Source organism: Plodia interpunctella, chromosome 11 (genome assembly GCF_027563975.2).
Source record: "Plodia interpunctella isolate USDA-ARS_2022_Savannah chromosome 11, ilPloInte3.2, whole genome shotgun sequence".
Classification (NCBI taxonomy): Eukaryota; Metazoa; Arthropoda; class Insecta; order Lepidoptera; family Pyralidae; genus Plodia; species Plodia interpunctella.
In genome coordinates this window covers 3,830,254-3,849,056 of record NC_071304.1, presented here as the reverse complement: position 1 = coordinate 3,849,056, position 18,803 = coordinate 3,830,254, and the positions used below count along the sequence as shown (strand labels likewise).

At 34.6% G+C, this 18,803-nt stretch overlaps 1 protein-coding gene across 5 annotated transcripts in view; it reads right to left on the bottom strand.

The window, feature by feature from the left end:
- step (steppke) overlaps positions 1-18,803 on the bottom strand; it is a 43,004-nt gene that overhangs the window by 22,423 nt on the left and 1,778 nt on the right. Inside the window, exons 1-2 of one of the 5 annotated variants that reach the window (XM_053751230.1) lie at positions 17,963-18,088; positions 15,473-15,771 (exon numbers count right to left, since the gene is read on the bottom strand). The exons of 1 other annotated variant lie outside the window; for it this stretch is intronic. In XM_053751230.1, the coding sequence (XP_053607205.1) occupies positions 15,473-15,685 (213 nt within the window). In that variant the 5' untranslated portion in view covers positions 15,686-15,771; positions 17,963-18,088. Of the gene's footprint in view, positions 1-15,472; positions 15,772-15,943; positions 16,219-17,906; positions 18,089-18,803 lie in introns of those variants that run through there. 3 more of the 5 variants (XM_053751228.1, XM_053751231.1, XM_053751233.1) reach the window with 3 other exon arrangements.

Here is an 18,803-nt window from a genome sequence, read left to right as displayed (position 1 = left end):
TTTGGATCAATGAAAAGTAAATTACAAAAGCGATGGACGACGAGCGATCGATTGCTTTATAAAGGACTGTTAAGAAAGGCCCTCGTCCTAAATTGAAGGGTCAAAGTGAACTACAATTGCCCCCTGTAAATGTAACGTGATATTAAGTACACAGTTAAGAATACTGTGCTGGTATAACAAATCCTAAAAGAAATCGATCATCGTTAAATTGATCAAATGTGTTAATAACCAAAAAATCTACTAATATGTACTCGAAAATAAGGTTGTAATTATTTATAGGTAATACAATTTCAAGCAGTGTCGAATAAACTACAGTTACAGTATTTGTCAATAACAACATAACAGCTATAAAACATGCAGCGTCAATTAAAATTACCATTCAATCAAACAGATTGTGTGATCACATAACGCAGAAACCATAAATTTAATCGACCGTGTATACATCAGTGTATCATTATTGTAAAATTAAAATTAAACCCCATCCGGTTAAAATGTAACACTACTCACACCAGACACCACACGTGGCGCACTTACCGTAGACATGTGTCAAATATGTTCCTGTACATTATTCCTCAATCGACCAAAATAGTACGTAAGTAAGTATATTTTAAAACTGTTCATTAAAATTGGAACTCGAGCTGTTAATAACGGTTAGCATTAGGGACTTGTTAAACTAACTGCTCATGGAACATCACATTACGCGTATGGAACACTAAAATTAAACAGCACCCGAAATTGTGTACGAACGAATATTTATACATTTCAGAATTTTGAACATTTCATGAAAACATCATCAATTCCCAATCTATTCAGCGTTTCAAGAGGCATTAGCAGAACCTACCATAGCTTTCAAAGTCATGCTGAATCACGCAGACAATAACAATTCTGTGAGAACGCAATAATGTTTATGCTCTTTTTATTTTATGTAGACGACTACATCTTTTTATTTTACGAAACGATGGTATTTGTGAGCTATACAAGGGGCCAAAATTGGCAAGGCACGTGACCCACATATTTAAAGGGCGGTAAATTCCCCCAGCATGAGGGGCTTTAATGGAGCAATTTTATTTGACGTCAACTTAAAATTTGGCTGAATGCAGGCCATTGCGATTGCATTTCAGTGAATTTAAATTTTCAATAGGACCGACGGTACGCATACAATATTTGTAAGTAAATTTTAAGTTGTGTAGAATATGAGAACAAGTTTATTACACGGACATTTGAGTCTCTCTCCCTCTCCCCCAATCAAAAGCGATGTCTGACCTCACAATCGCCTTCATGGTCCTCTTTCAATAGATGCCCATCTATTGAAAGAGGACCATAAATCTACATTAAGAAGTTGCAGTGAGTAGAGCAATCATGCAATTCAAACTGCAAACTACTATTTGCCATTTCATCGTCAATTTATTAGAGGCCTTTTATCTGTGTTGTTATTTCATCAAAGATAAATTAACTGGGCAATCTATGGTTGTCCTATTTTAATTACACCAATCGAAAATAAGTAGTGCCTGATTTATTTGTCTGATTTATTAATATAGTTATATATATTTTTTTTATATAGGTATAAAAAAAATTATATAGGTATATATAATCGTTGGCTTTCTGATCCCAATAGCAGTAACTTCATAAGACATTACCGGCACGTAAAGAGAGAGCACGCGAATCCTTTGAGACTTTCCCCTATTTAATTCACTTTCCCGATGTTGTTTTACCATTGGAACTAATGCTTCGTCCAAATATGTGCAAGATTCAAAGAAAACGACAGTGACTGATTTCTTTCTGCTGATTTCATTAGACACAGCCGTGAGCTAGATCTGGTGTCTATTAAATTAAGATGTTTGGTGCAGTTAAATTAGCAACTACGTCCATCGCGCGCTGTAGGAAATTGGAATTTGCAATTATATTCTGTATCGAATGCGTTCGGCAGATTTACTGTAATGCCCGACCGGACAGGATAGCTTAAAATTCCATATGCGAACGAACTATTACTGCTGGCACGTGTGAGCTTGTCAAATTTCATCAGACGTGTGCACGAATGGCCCATCGGTTTCTTTAAATAGTAATAATGTTGATGAGAGTGAAGATTACAAAAAAAATATACTAACACCTAAAACAACAACTAAAATCATAGTATATTTCCACTTTTCATAATAAGACCGAGTGTGTAGAGTTAGTAACCTTGTATATAATGATTTATTGGTATTGCTGTTGTAGTTGGAAATATCTGATTTCTATCACTAATCCATCAGATATGTGCAAATACGATACAGTTAATATGACATTAACCAGCTAACTAAGTTCATAACAAGCCGTATTAAGAGCTCAAGTTACCACGAGTCGGTCCACGTGAACAAACTTATATCCCTCGCAGGAAAACCGAAGCCGATGCGTGTTTACAAACTTTCCCGACACGTCTTCGGGCGACGAAAATTGTTTCTTGTGTAAACAAACATGTATAGTAAGGAAGCTATTTATATGCTCAATATTTATATAGGGCTGTATCCGGTGTGGTGGACAATTTAACGTTTCAATCTTATATGTTTGATATTATATATCTTAAGTAAAGGCAGTATTTTTCGCCTTCATCTCTCCTTCGTTCTGATTAAAATTTCGCAAATTTACATGAGTAAAAGTGAATTATTTTTTTTAATTACCGAAATCAGTACCAAGTGAAAGAACAGAATAGATCCAAAACACCTACCCATAGCAAGAGGAGGTCTTTACAAACTTTCGTAGCAGAAACACTCCTTCGTTTGGGTAGTAAAAAAAAACAATACTAAGTAAGGCAAAAATATGGGCATAGAAAATTGATTGCGCGGTTTCAATAGCAAAAGTAAAAGAAAATGAAGCCATGCCGTGCTGTTCAGCCGCAGACAAACTATTTGTAGTTTAATTCTTCGCGGAACTCGCATTCTGCAACGCAAACATCTTTTGCTCTTGTCAATGAAAAACAATTGATGTATGTACCGTAAATGATTTTTAACCAGTTTCTATAAATATTTTTATTCAGACCTTTGTCCATATATTGTGAGTAATAAGTAAAATATAATAAATTTGAATGAATTATTAAAATAAATAGATCAGCGTTTATGAACGATATGTATATTCAGCAGACGGTTTTTAAAAGTTATATTTTAATTTATTCGTTTGCAATTATTTGTATCGATTATATCGATTGATGTCTGAAGAAATCTGTAAAACCACCAATCGCCACCATAGCGTTTGGTAAAATAAAAGGCAACCTTGTGTAAGTATTTCTAACAATAGGTTCCAGGTCATTACTCAGCCTTTAACGACGAACCATCGGCCTAATGGGTCGGCTAATGTATGCCGAGCTATAAATAATACAACCTACTTATAAGGGCCGGCCATTTCCCGATAATTATTTCCAGAAAGATATTATTATAGTCCTACATCACTTTATGTATTTTCCACCAAAAGTATAATTTGGTAATGAACTTCCTTTATTGAATAAATTATGTCGTCTAAGAACTAATGAATTAGTTTAATTAGTAGTTTATGTTGTAGTTGTAGTTTATGTATAGGCTCGAGTATTAAAACAGGACCAAAAATGTGCTAAGTTTTGTGTTCACAGAGATTTGTAAATCAACCCAGCCTAAATAGAAGTGGTTGGTACTAAATCTTATTGGACAATAGCTGGCAGACTTCCCAAGACCAATTATTTTAAGTAGGTACATATAACTAATACTGTAGTGGTCTGTCTGTAGTTGAGTCAGTCGCGACTTTATATATATATATATATATATATATTTATTAAGCCGTGGTAGGGACTTGTTGGAAGGTCGGTAGTCGCGACTGACTCAACAATATATATCATCAAATCATCAAAAAATTAAGAAATGTTCACTTAGTCTTGGTATTTGGTATCAAATATATTCGAAGCAGATTCCCAACTGCCAATGACGGCATAGGTCGCAGATTATTAAAAGGTTAAATTGAGACAAGATCTTTGAGGCCCCACTGAATACTACGCGATCCCTTTCAAATATCTCAGCAGTTGGTATTTTTGTAGAATGCTTCAACTGTCAGTCTAGAAATTTCAGAAGAATTCCAACAGTGCTTGGCGCATTTCGCTCTTCTTATATGTAATGAAAATACTAAATAACATTACAAAGTTGGCTTTATGCCTGTGCCTAGCATCCCGCTGAATAATAAAAACATTTTATGTATATGTCGTGTACTTTTGTACAAAGCTTTTGTCGCCAGCCATTATTATCTCCAAATTATGTCCGAGTGTATTTCAGTCCTACTGCTGCCCCAGTGATATTTGCAATGGCGGCGCTATGTCTGCCAACAGAACTATTACTGGCTTCACATTTTAGGATGAACTGCTGAAACAATTTCAGTTTCAAATATTTTAATTTATACTTCTTATTTCATAAAGGTTTCAAACGATCACAATAAAGCACATTTTAGCAAGTTGTGTTTGTATGCAGTAATGTAAATTCAAGAGTACTTATTCTTTACCTATATGTAGCAGGTCATTATCAGTAACATGTGCGAAAAGTGCGACTATAAACATTGAAACAATAAAGGCTACTTATCTGATGATGTCTGTCAATATGATGTGAAATCAATAAGCTTTAGTCTAAGTACTTAATTTCTACAACCAAATGGTCTTTGAAATAAAATAACGGTGAAGGGTATCTTTACGAGTTGATGTCATCCCTATATAATTGGATGTCACCAAAGTGCCTCAAGGGACACCATCACATCTAGGGTGAACTTTATGTTCGGCAATTTTTGAAGAATTTACAGCAACAGTTAAAATTTTTGTATGCTTGAGCATAAACGCTGAAACATCAAGATCGTGCGTTGACACAGAATTGATGATGATAGATTCTATGTGTAAAATATCTAGGCCAAAGACCATTGGAAGTAGGGACAGGAGAATAGCGCGTGAGAATGAATGTGAGTGACTTTTTCTATACTTACTTTAAACTAATTTAAATTTATAAGGACAAATCACACAGATTGATTTAGCCCCAAAGTTAGTTCAAAACTTGTGTTACTTGTGAATGAAAATTATATATAAAAAATAAAACAGTGGTGCGTTTAGAAATCATAAGTCGAATTTAAGGTTCAGAACGGAATGTTGAGATAAATTTTGTAAATCTAGCTGTTATATTTTCTTAGTTATTGCAATAAATAACTTAAAACTGCCAATGGAACTATAAACAAAAGCAATAAAATCAGGATATCCTCTGCTTGGCTGGTTGAGCACTGACATGAGATTTTGTAAAATAAACATAAATTATCATACAAAACATTCAATGTATTGCATTAGCAATCCATTGAATGCATTAGCAATGACGTATATCCGCACAATTATGTGCGGATATACGTCAAATTGATTGCGTTTTGTATCCATTGAGTAACGACAAAATGCAACTAATGCACTTAAAACTTGCAAGTAATTTATGATAATCCTTAGGTATTATAGACATTTACAATTTTTAAAAAAATTGCACGTGACGGCTATATACTGTAGAGATAAGATTAATGAAAATATTATAGAACGGTTGAGTGTCACTATTTGTAAGCTGATAAGTAAATTAGAAACTTTACCAAGTTGTGTCCGATACCAAACTGTTGTTTTGTCGAGTTTCAGTCATGTAACAAACAACTTCTGCAATCTCATATCCAAGCGTAAACAAACTTTGTATACAGCTTAACTTCTTCAAGGTAACCTTAATAAGGTAAAAAATTGCGCTATGTTGTTAGCCTATGTGTTAATAGCTTTCAGTGAGACGGAATGGATGTCTTAATATCTACCATAAATATTTATTTAATATCTGATACCGTCACCGCTGAAGAATTTCCTGGTATATGCCGTAAGCGTAATAATTGCGATGAAACGCGATGTGACCCAGGTGTTAACGAAAACGCTGTGTAAAAATCAATATTTTCCATGCGATATTTTATTTCATTAAAAAAAAGGATGGAACGTATAAGCCATACTCTAAGCAGATAATCATACAATTTAGAAAATACTTTTTCCTTACATTTCAATCACAATGCGGCTAAAAAATGTTTAAACTTCAGATGTTAATTCAATAGAAATAAAAACTATACAAATCGTGACTTTCGATCGTTTTTCGTTATTTGCATTATCCTATGTAAATATTTCTGACTGTTGCATAAAATCTTTTGCATATTATTAGAAAACTGGCGAAAATAAAAAAATAAGAGTTAGGTTCTGCATTAAAACATTTGTAAGCGCTGTAAGTCCTTATTGTAAAGGTTAGCATGTTGATGTCATGCAAAGCAGCATTTTCAATAATAGTGACTCAACAATGCAAAATGTTGATGCCGTCTAGCATTCAACGGTTCTCAGAATGGTAATAGCAATTAATGCATAAAGCATAAACTCAACCGAGAATAGTTGTTCTTTTTATATTTTACATGATTATTGTTTCGGTGGGTTTCGATGGATCAAAATTGTATAACATCTTATACAGAACAAAAATCGAATGCAAAAAATAACTGATAAAAATATTTTAGAAATGCATGCATCGCGTTATTAAAACGTAATGTTTAATTTATGATTTGTATTTGAAACTATGATTTCGCTCTATATGAGGACCTTTACATTCAATTATTCCAGGGTTAGCTATTATATTACAGAGTTGGCTATTAAATTGAGAAACATTGTATGAAGTAGACGGTACTACCACGAGAAACATTGCAATCATGCAAAATTCTTGACCCACGTACACATTCAAACAAATATAAACTGTACGGAAGAAAAAATAACTTCAAAATCAATAAAAATTCCTTATTTGTAAATAACATTACGACGTCTTACCACCTCGCCGAATATTAATGTCCCAAGATAAATCGTACCTGGAAAAAGAAAATAAACATATTTTTTTAATAAAACTGGTAACACTGGTATGATGAGATTGCAAATAAGGTTATTAGCATTATTAAAAAAACATAAAATTTATAGGAGTGTCATCTTCGGATATCATGTCAAAAAACAAAGTGAGTTTTTGTGATTTTTTGAACAGTTTAACTTCGTGTTTATTTCAGAAATTAAGAAGATAATAACTGGCTTGTACTATAGCATAATGAATGGGATGACGAGAATATCACATTGAACAACTCCCAACGGCTCGGTCGGTCGGACACAAAAAGATGAAGCAAGCGCACAATGGTTCACATTTCCGGCGCGCGCCCGCGGTTATGCACTGGCACTGGCTGTTTGTTCCAAAGATCCTCCACAGAAAAATTCCTAAAATCTGCGCGTAAATTAAGGCCGATTGTAAAATCTGGCAGCTAGCCAAAAATGGAAGAACGAACACCAGATACCTTAGTGAAAATTAACGCTCTGACCATTCCAATTACTCCGTACATACGATCGTCGATAGAATTTTAAGTAATGACTATATAAATTCTATGGGGTTATACTACACTAACAACTACGGCATGATACAGAATATATGGACATTAACCTTACAAAATTAATTCCGAGAATAGAAGCTACATTCTTTTATGACTTTGATAAACCAAACACGCACAGACGTAACTAATTCAAAGTGTGTATTTTAAGTATATTTTAAAGCATAGTATTCATAATAATGTAAATTCAATTTCACCGAGTATTTCAAATGCATTGTTTCGTTTCAAGCCATCTTCACCAGAGTTAATTGAGTCTAAAGAGAATTCCGGAGAAAAAAGGTCATCCATCAATTCCCATAGTAGACTTAGAGCAAACAAATAAATTAATATCAATTAAAAGACAGAACCCTGCAAACAAGAGAAGTTATTTGTCCATCAGTGAGTTCGATAAGGACGAGGGTCAAACAGGCGGTATGCCAGCAAAAAAACACATTCGCCGCGAAAACTAATGAGACAGTTTGTATGGGAGTGGCCGCTCGGTCACATATGCAAAGACTCGAGACCCGACGGGCATCGCCCCCATGATATTCAACTGCTATTGACATAATATGAGATTTGTTACGCCAATAAAATGAAGTTTCTAAATTTTGTAGTATATGGAAGTTATGATCATTGAAGCCTATATAAAAAAACATAACAATAACGGTGTTGGAAAAACATCAGGATTTTGGCAGATAATAATATATAATAGTAATTAGATGATGAGTTCGAGAAATATTTATAACAGACATGTGTATTTACGAGGTTCCACTAAATAAAATCTACACGCTTCGGACGCAAGTCACTAAAATTCTCACTTATAGGTGATGGGTGAACGTTTGAAAACAAAGTTTATTCTTTTTGAGTGGATGTCTGTTCATGTAAGTACTATGAAAATATGTTAGAGAAGCCATATGGCCGAGCCAAGTGTGTGTTATATAACCATCGACAGATTGTGGTGAAGGCGGCCGTGGCCGTGAATCTTGAACTTGAACGATAAACTTAATTGGTTTATTAATAACTTCAAAATGAACGAACAATCAGTCAAATCTGTAATAATCGAAGACACCACAGTCACAAAAGACTGAATAGTCAAAATAAAATAAGGAAGGACAGACGTGAAATTGTTTCAGATTACAAATTTTGAAAATCCACTGAAAAGCATGAAAGTATTACTACAAACTTAATGTATTCTATTGAAACATTTGCATTTATGACTTAAAAAAATTAAACATCACTCACACTCATTACAGTATTTTTAACTTTTGAAGTGAAAAGTAACTTAATTCTGCTGTAGAAATATAGGGTAGACATGTGTGACAGAAACAAAATAGATTTCCTAATCACATTTGTCTGGGAACATTCACAGAACAATAAATCTTAGTTCTAAAAACAAAGTTTTTATAAACACAGACAATGATAAGCTAAAAATATTGCTAAGAATGAAGACAATAAAATAAAAGTCTTTAGAGCATCTACTGGAACTATTTTTATTGAGTCACGTGTACAACATGAATCCTTGTGGTTTATTTTTAATGATAAAATCCGTAATAAAAATATCATATAGAAAGATTAAGAATAATTTTAAACAAACTAGGCATGTACCTGCAAAATGTAGCTATCAACACTCAAGCGGCCTGACTTAGAATCCTATGAGAAAAACACGGACTGGGAGCAGCAAAAAAAAGTATGCAAAAAAGGGCAAAAAAAGGGAATCATAAATCATCGCACCTAAACAAATAGGTCTGAAGCCCGAAAAAATAAGGGCAATTATGTCTTTAGTGGGGCATTCAATGGGGCATTAGTGAACCCTTGGGTATTATATCGCAGTTACTGCTACACTCCCTTCGCCTGGCATTCAAGTGGATTTTTGGTTGCCATTGGCCGATAAAATCATTCTTTGGCACTACCTCAAATGTCTTCATATCAATTTAGATGCTATGGGCTTCATTATAATGAATCAAGTAGAACACATTTTTTATAACCTTTAATATCCCAGCACAAAGATTCGTTTACTGAGCCTATTTAAAGAAAACCATATGACATATCAGTTTATATTTATAAACTACATTTTGATAACTGCCAAGTAAATCAACACTCAATATTCCGTAAACCTGAGCTTAATATTGATAAGTACCGAATAATATAAAAAGCTCTCGTATACTAGGTATAAGAAAACAATTTTTATAGAGCCGGTGGCAATGTCATTGGTGACATGAAAGTAATTTGTTGATATTACCACCCTCGTCATCGCCGCGGAGAAGCTCCGGTAACGTAAACGCAAAATTATATACGTTAATATATAAACAATACAGCGCTAGACGGAAACTTTTTAGTATTTTTACTAAAAGTATTAAATTGTATATATTCGAATGAAACACATCTTACATAGATAAAATACATCAACCAAAGTAAAAAAATAAAACTCTTAACCTCAAGATACATCCCTAGCATGAAAAGTTGAGAATTTTACTTCCACTTTAAAACGGACTTGACAAAGTATGGACAGAGATAACAATAGCGGTAAACGAGAGAGTGTGAGCGGTGTAAAATAATTTTATCATGTTATTTTCCCCAATCCCGACGCGGTAGAAGCCGCATACAAATTCAGCTCACGTACGGAGACAGTAGCTGCGGCGGGAGACTTGATGCGTAACTTTCAGCTTTATTAATATAGAAAACGTCGCTAGCTGTTGTAATCCAGCTGATATGTTAGTATATTTTTATGAATTTAGAGATACTTCCAGTGTTTACAAGAACGAGTCCCACGTTCACTTCTCGCAAGTTTACGATACCATTGCGTATGTGATAAACTTTGTGAACCTCCACGCTCTCTACGTATTTTTAGCATGAAATGCACTTTACATTATTAACTCTTTCTTGCAAGAATTATTTACACATTAATGACCTACTGTAACAAATGCTTTTATTTTAAGTCTGACAAGACTAGGATATAAAGTTACATTACCAGGCCACCTAATAGATCAGTTCTTTGGCCTAGATGTATTCTAAGCAAAAGGCACAAACTTTCACCAGCACTTTGTGTTCATCTAATTTGTTAACCGTTACCTTGTACGGCCGACGCTAACTAACATTTTTCCCGGAACATAAGGTAGCACTTGACCATCGCGTGTTTTCTCTACGAGCCAGTTCCACAGCATTTATTACTGGAAACTACATGAGAAATCACTTACAAGCTCAAAAGTAGTAATGTCAGCCTTGTAATACCAATATGCAATTCAAATTATTTGAAAGCTGGTGATGGAAAGGTCTCTGGATCACACAAATCAAAATATGCTTTATTTTATAAACAAACATCACTCAACTGCTAATCCCTTTCTGAGTTTAATTGATAATATTCAATAATAAGTTACATTCATATTGAGAAGATAAGAATTTATGAATGGACACAAACCATTGCAAGGACGAACCAACACCAGTGAGCACTAACTTGATATTTTACTAAGTGTAATGATAAAAATTCAATTATTTATTGTTTTGCTGTTTGACCAGATCAGTATCGATATTCTGAATAGATAAAGAGTATTTATCTGAAAATATTATTCGAAACTTAGAATGATTATTATATAGCTTGTAATGTGCAATCAACTAATTACTGACCTAACCAGTCACGAACAAACAAATAGCTAGATTATTAAAATTCTGTTCTTATCGACAGAAGAAAACAAACAAAGAGCACATCGATGTTGACGCGTGCATACGTTGCAGATAAACGCACAATCACAAGACGTTGCAGTAAAACTAGTTAGACGAGTCAGTGACCGTGCCGGGTTCGTGGTTACCCCGCCCCTTCCTCCTGCAAGGTCAGGAACCCCCGTATTGATGATATTCCCATACATCAAAACGCAAAATGTTAAAGTTTTTTGTAAAATTTTGTATTTAATTGTATGTATGTAATTGTACAAGTACAGATGCAAGGGCTTGAAATTACATACGTAGCAGAGCAAGATATATACAAGATATATATATAATTTAAGCAAAATTCTATTAAAACTGATGCGATGTAATCGTAACAATAATATATAGATATGTCGCAGGAAAATGAAATTACCAGAGATTTCGCCAAATCCCTACTTTTAAAATGACTTAGCACGAACCTTTTTCATTCTTTATTTCACTAGATTTAGTAGAGTGAAATGATATATCACTAGATTGAAATAGTTTTTTGTCATATCAGTAATAATGTTTTAGCAAGAAGATGTAGTAAATAGAAATATTCAACATCTTCCGTGATTTCGTGGTATACCCAGGGATTTCGTGAAATCACTGATATCCTCATTTCTCTGCGGCAGATAGATACTTCGTTTAATTGATTTGCCACAGACGCCAAAGAAATAACAGACAAGAATGGAGCAAACTACATGATACTACATCGAAGTGTAATATCGCAGAGTTTATGGTACGATGCATATGATCTAAGGATACATCACATGGCCTTAGCATTAAATTAGTAAACATGAAGAGCTCTCGAATTTGCAAATGCGTGACAAGGTGCGATGTGTTTGTGACACGGAACATCTAATGGAGCTCATTATAGTCCCGACCGAGAGTTACGCAAGGCTAGTGTAAATGCGTAAAGGTCATTATTTATCATATTACTTTGCTAATTAAATGACACTTCTACCTGCCTGCTATAGCCTAGTTTACACACTGCCAGACGTTGCCGTGAATTGTCGCACATTGCTTAGTTTTGTCTCGAGTCAAAAACCAAAACATCTTTAAAACGAAGCAGTGTCTATTGAAGTTTGGCGAGCATGTAATCGTAACATAGATGTTTTCAAACTAATTGACACGCTACGCATGTGGCCGCCCTTTGTTTGCTTGCAGTTGTACTCAGTGTTCTCGAGAAAATTATCTACGGGATAATACTTTTTTATGTTATATAAACACACATACAGACAGGCAGAACGTAATAATAAATCAAGTGGTAGCTTCACCATCGGATATTATCCTACGTACTTGTGTTGCACTGCAAACAAAACCGTTCATTCAATTTACAAAATTGAGTCGAGCCTCGTGTAGTTGGCAACTATTCCGAGATAGAAACAACACTAAGATGAATCGCCGCTCTATGCACAAAATATTCACAAAAGGTGAAATTTAAGAGTATGTTTTATATTCAACAAAAAGAATACAAGCACTAATAAAAATCTGGCAATGCAGCATGAAACACCACAGACATTTTACCCGGAAATTGAGAAGGAAGATGAGATCACAAAAAAATTAGCCAAGGAATCATAGTTGCTATAAATTAGCACTGTACTTATTTTTACAAACATAAATGTTTCTAAGCTGTCTACTAGTAAACTAATATATTAATTGTAATACTGGTAGTGGCAGCTGAAGATTTAGGAAAAGAAGAAGGATGTCATATATTTCATCAATTAGTCAAGGAAACTCGTTACATAAATAATTAATGTTTAACTAAGTGAAGTAAATAAAACGCGATGTTAATTAAAGTTTCTTGGAATGAAAATTACTAAGGCCAATATTTATTCTAGTCACGAATATTTTTTTAGCATTTAAATAAACACACATAACAGTTGGTTTGATATTCGTGTCAAATAAAACCTGTATTATTTGGTGTATTTTAAGTGAAAAAATAGAACACATAAACAAGCAGATAATGCCTAAAGATATGTTTTTTTTTTTTCAAACAATATTAAATCTCCAAGTGTAGATCGAAATGTATGCTTAGTTTAAATTAAAAGAGTTCTGTGTTGTTAAATTCTTTTAGTACGAACTTTCAATCGTACATAACAGCAGCGGGTCATGGGTGAGTGGTCGTTTTATATAGGCTTAGCTCCATCGAGTCAGTCACGTCAAGTTCTCATGACACAAGAATAACCCGGAACATTAGTTACCGTTCGTTTATTTGATAGCATTTGTGAACTACACTCAAACGGGAGCCAAACTTGACAAGAGATAAATGTGACTTGACGTTGCAAAGTTATTGCCACAGATTTGCGGATGTCAAAATTAATATCCTAACACAAAAGGGACTCATCACTTTGCAAAAGGGGTTAAGGGTTAAGTTAATTAAGCCTATTAAGCTTAAGTACGTAGCCTAATAATAAAGGCGCTTTGAGGAACTTTCTGAGTCCTAAATATTTTTCCTCTCTCGTTATAACTTTACCGGCCTATAGAAAAAGTTTGGTAAATATCCTGTTACTGAAATAAAGAATAAATAGGAAGATTTTTGTATTGTGATTATTTTTGTTTAATGACTAAACGAATACGCAGACTGTAATATTGTAAAAAGTAAAAATGTAAACAGAGAGAACGTACGGTAGCAGATGTGTTTAAAGTTCCGAAAGACTTAGTAGCACTACAGGTGTAAATAAAGCTGTCGTAAATGTTCCACGGCGTAGGTTAAAAGATTAGGAAAGTATTAATATTGTGTGAGTCACGTATTGAGCTGAAAACAATGCGGAAACACTTTCGTGCAAATGGCACATACGCGTTGAACAAACCACGGGTTTAAAAGTAAAAGTCGCATTGGTATGTGGATAATAATTCCTAAAATTATGGAATATGGAACTAGTCATAGAAAATTAGGAACTTTGTATACGACGACGACGACGACAGATGACATTGATTAGTAATTACAAACTCCGAATTGTTGCTTATCTTGGAGTGCCAATCGCTACCAAGGCAACCGTGAGATGTGTTGTTTACATCTTACACATTTACCTAGAGCATGACTTCAATTATCTGCATAATAACAATGGATTACTAAATAGGGTTGTCGATAACGTTACATAAAACAATGTCACGACATGATATCGGTGTCATGCCTGAACCATTGTTCTATCAACGGCTCCATGCGACAACAATCAGACTAGGTACTCCAAACAGTGCACTAGTTCACACAAACATAATACTTTTTGTATGTTAAGACTAGAACACACTACCAGCTATACGGCTGACGAGCAGTCTATACTTAAGAAACGCTATACATGTAAATCATCTAAATTGTTGCCCTTCAGTGTAATCCCAGATTGTAAAGGTTTACAGTCGCAAGAGAGACTATAGATAAAGAGACAATATATGTAAAAGTAGTTGTAATACTAAACGGGAGAAAAAATTATAGAAGTCACTATTACGAATACTCTACATGTTTTGTAATGTTATGGCGTCTGTGAAATTTCGTTTTGAGGAAATGGTAGTTAATTTTAACGAAACGCCGAAACGCTACAGACAGAAATCAATAAGTATTTAACCAGCTATATACAATTATACAGATTGACAAGAATGTTTGATATGGCGACAATTTTGAAGTCATTTTATTGACTTTATTCAATAGCAACGATGCCCTCGACGAACGAAATAAGTTTGTTCTTTTGTTGCAACATTTTCTCTTATGCAATAGAAAGAGAAAATCCAATAAACGAATATAGCTGAATTTTTTGTGGTACAGCTTTACTAATTTTTGCAGCTTCATCGCATGTTGTGTACTGGATTCCTAAGTAAAGTATACTTACTTCACATAGAAAAGAGATTAAATATTTGGGTTAGCGAGAAAACATTTGGAACTTCACATCAATCTCAAGGTTTAAACAAGGTTTAATTATTATCATCCTGTTATTGATTGATTTACCTATGTTACATAACAATAATTTGAAGAATTTTATAAGTACAACATGTAATTAGGTATTAGATGTGAGTAGCCAATTAATTGGCTTGTAATTAGTGTGACTAATGTATATCTTTTAAACGTTTGAAAATTATGTTGATGAAGACAAAGGGAGAATGAGTCATTCTTGTTTTCGTTCAGATTCAGTTCGCTCGACTAACCATATCTACTGATAACTACTGTAGGTTTTGATGGTAAACTAAAAACCGTGTTTCACAACACCAACAATAAAAAAATAAGTGTCATTTATAAATAAAAATATAGGTACTTTAAAACGTATAAAATGTATAGGAACCTCGTCGCAGAGGGCATGATCGATCCAGCGCATTTGGAAGACGGCCAAATGTAGTCTCCAGCGCAATGTGTCACACTACTTTGTGTTAATTATGACGATGATAGTGAGATACAGACCAGTCTCGCAACGGTGGTAAGGTCCCAAGCAGATCTCGTCTTGCCGCGCGGTGCGGTGCCATCCTTGCGCCTGCCTAATGAGCCGTAACTAGCAGGCACAGCGGACTCCTCGCGTTTACGTCGCCCAGCCCCTCGCCGCAGAGATGAGAACCAATTGGACACAGAGCCTCGGCGCTCCGGCTCGGCCGCTCCGGGCCCGCCTTTGATAAACATTACGCCACAAGTTCGAGCACACCGCACATCACTCTAAACCGCAACTCTCGATTACACCGATATTAGTGCAACTAAGTGCCACATACCTAGAAAGCGCACAACATTTATTAGGAAAAAAAAACAAAGCGAAGATAACGTAAATAAAGTGGAAAATGCATGACTTCGCCGCCAGAGATATCCCTTCCGATGTTTATGTCAAGAGATGAATATGCGACAGTGGTACGAGGAGTGCATAAAAGTGCAGCATCGATGACACACCTGATCATAGCCGTCGTCGTAGCTGCGTGCGGCGCGGGCGCACCGCACCAGCACCGGCCACCATAGAGCGCCACACAGCAGCCGAAAATGCAAACACATCGCGCGCCATACACTTCCCACTAAGGAACACACTCGACTGAAGATAGTCGCGGTCGCAGAACGCAGTTGTTTGGCAAGGTGACAATTACGTACACACGTAGGTAAGTAGATATCACATTATCTTTCTACTAAGTTTGACAAGGTTGTCAAACGCAGAGTGTGAATGATATAACTATCTGAAAATTTACGAGACACCTAAAATGAAACTGATAGTCAAAGATTAACTTTCGATTACCTGAATACCTATCAAAATTATAATTAAAAATAATAATAAATAAATAAAGATAAGAAAGAAATAGGGCGATAGGCAAAAGGGCCTATGAAATAAAAGGTCAAAAATCAACCTAGGGAGTTGAAAATTTCGCTATCATGTAGTTAGAAGTACGAAGAAGAACATAAGTATAAGGGTAGATGGGAATTTCTCGCGGGCAAAAGCTAGTGTTTTATAAAGCTTGGCTAGTTTTTTGTTATCGCCAGTGGTTGGCGGCCACGCTGCGGAAGCGACGAAGGAAACGCGATAAAACCGATGTATTGCGAACTTTGTCCAGCGGGACCCCACCAAATACTGATTCAATGAATCATATAGGATTTTTAAAATGCGCTGTTAATTTCAAAACAAAATAACTTATCCAAACATTTATAACCATATGAGATCTAAAACCTGAACGCTCCGAATCAACTATCCACTTAAATAAACGAATTAGTAATGGGGGAGCCCTGGGCTCAATGACAAAACACCCATATTGTTTTCTGCGAATTGTTGAAATCCTTGCTTTAATCATATTAAAACAAAATCGATATAAGCAGATGATTCTCGACGATTACCTGGAATGCTCACTAAGATCCACACGTCCATCAGGACAGGATGAACCCATGAATTATTTCCTTGGCTATATTACTATTGTCGCGGAAAATCACTAAAAAGATAACATATTTGTCGAATTTCTAACTACCAAAATTAGTTATCAGACCCTTGCTAAAATATTGTTATCAATGACAGATAAGGACGAATTGTTCTTGGCTAGTCTTCTAATGGTATATATGTAACAAATAACTATATATATATATAACATATGTATGTAACAAATTAATATTTTCTTTTAAAGCCCTGCTGATTATGTTGTAAAAGAGAAACTGTACCAGCTGCATCTCGTCCCGGAGATTGTAAAAGTCAATAAAGGGAAAGGTGTATATACAGAAGTCCATCGCCACTGAGAAGAATTTCTCATGGGCTTCATTTCTCACCAACCTATTTCAGAATGTCAAATCCGTCAATAAACCCGATATCCAACTAAATATTTCCTTCAAGTTACCACGTAAGGGACAAAGATAAAAAAGTTACTTTTATCCTTATTGGCAATAAATAAATAATTAACTTCAAACTGGTTAATCATCTCTTTTGTAGGAACATTAATGTACATTTTCCTTGTATGTAATATAATATATATATATAGATAAATAAAAACTAGACTGTATATTAATATAATTTTGAGTTTAAGACAACAAAATAATTAAAACATAATTGAATCTATTTTACGCGTTCTTGTTGATTCATCTGTTTGATGTCATAGAATAATTTAGAATGATTAGATACCTACCTTCATAATATAATTAGCAATTCATAAAAGTTATATGACATATATTCAAGAATATTTATTATTTCTTGTTATTGTCAACACAGTATTGATGGAAAAAGAAAATAAAGTACTTGAAGAAGGGGGGCATTGGCCATTGAATTCTAAAGAATAACAAAAAACAAACAAACTAGAAAATATGAATAATTATAAAATAAAGATTATGAATCCTAATCATCGACGTAGTCACAGCAATTTCCACTTATCCGCGTTATCATATTAGAACTTACGCCTACAAACACCTTGTGAGCTATGAATGATCTAACTTGTATAATTATTTACTAACACTTCACTGCAGAATACAATTGTTAAATTTCCTCACAGCAAGTCCCCAGTAATAATAAACCGGTATAGAGGGACGGGCGACGCGACCTGCCCGCACCACGCTCTCTTTGATACTGACTGGCTCAGCTTACTACTATAGTAACTGGTATGCATTGGAGGCCTACGTCAGACCGTTCCGCGGAGTATTGAATGAAAATTGTAAGGGTGGTCCGAGATGCGTAACCGCGAAGGATGTGATGAGAATATTTAATCTCACTAGTATTATAAATGTGGAGGATGCTAATAGATGTTATTTTGAAGTTTGGATACGGGTAGGGAGAAATACAAAAAAAACATGGTATAATGCAGGATTTATACCTGTACCTACTTTAATTCAAAATTTTCACGGAGCCAAAAAAGGTAATGGGCGCAGAAGTGATATTTGAAACACCAATGTTTGTGAGAAACTATGTAAACTGAAAATTGTAGGGGGCTTAATTTTTTCTCGTTCATGAAATATATTGAACGGTTTCTGAAAAATAATTAAGAACCTAGTGATCTCGGAATATTTTGACTTGAAGCAACCGCTATGTCACGCAGTACTCTTTATTATACCTGCTGTACCTATGCGGAGAAACTAATTCTTATGGCTAAAATGATGATTATTAAAGTAGTTATTATATTAATAAGAATTATAACAATAAATCTTAAACGAAAATTACATTTTGTGCAAACAAGTTAATTGAAAGACAAAACATTTGTCATTGAGTGACAAGTAGTGATTCACGAATGAATCACTAGTTAAAACGCGTGTGAAACAAAATGAGATAAGAGTTAAACTTTTAGTTTCCTTTGCCCATTAG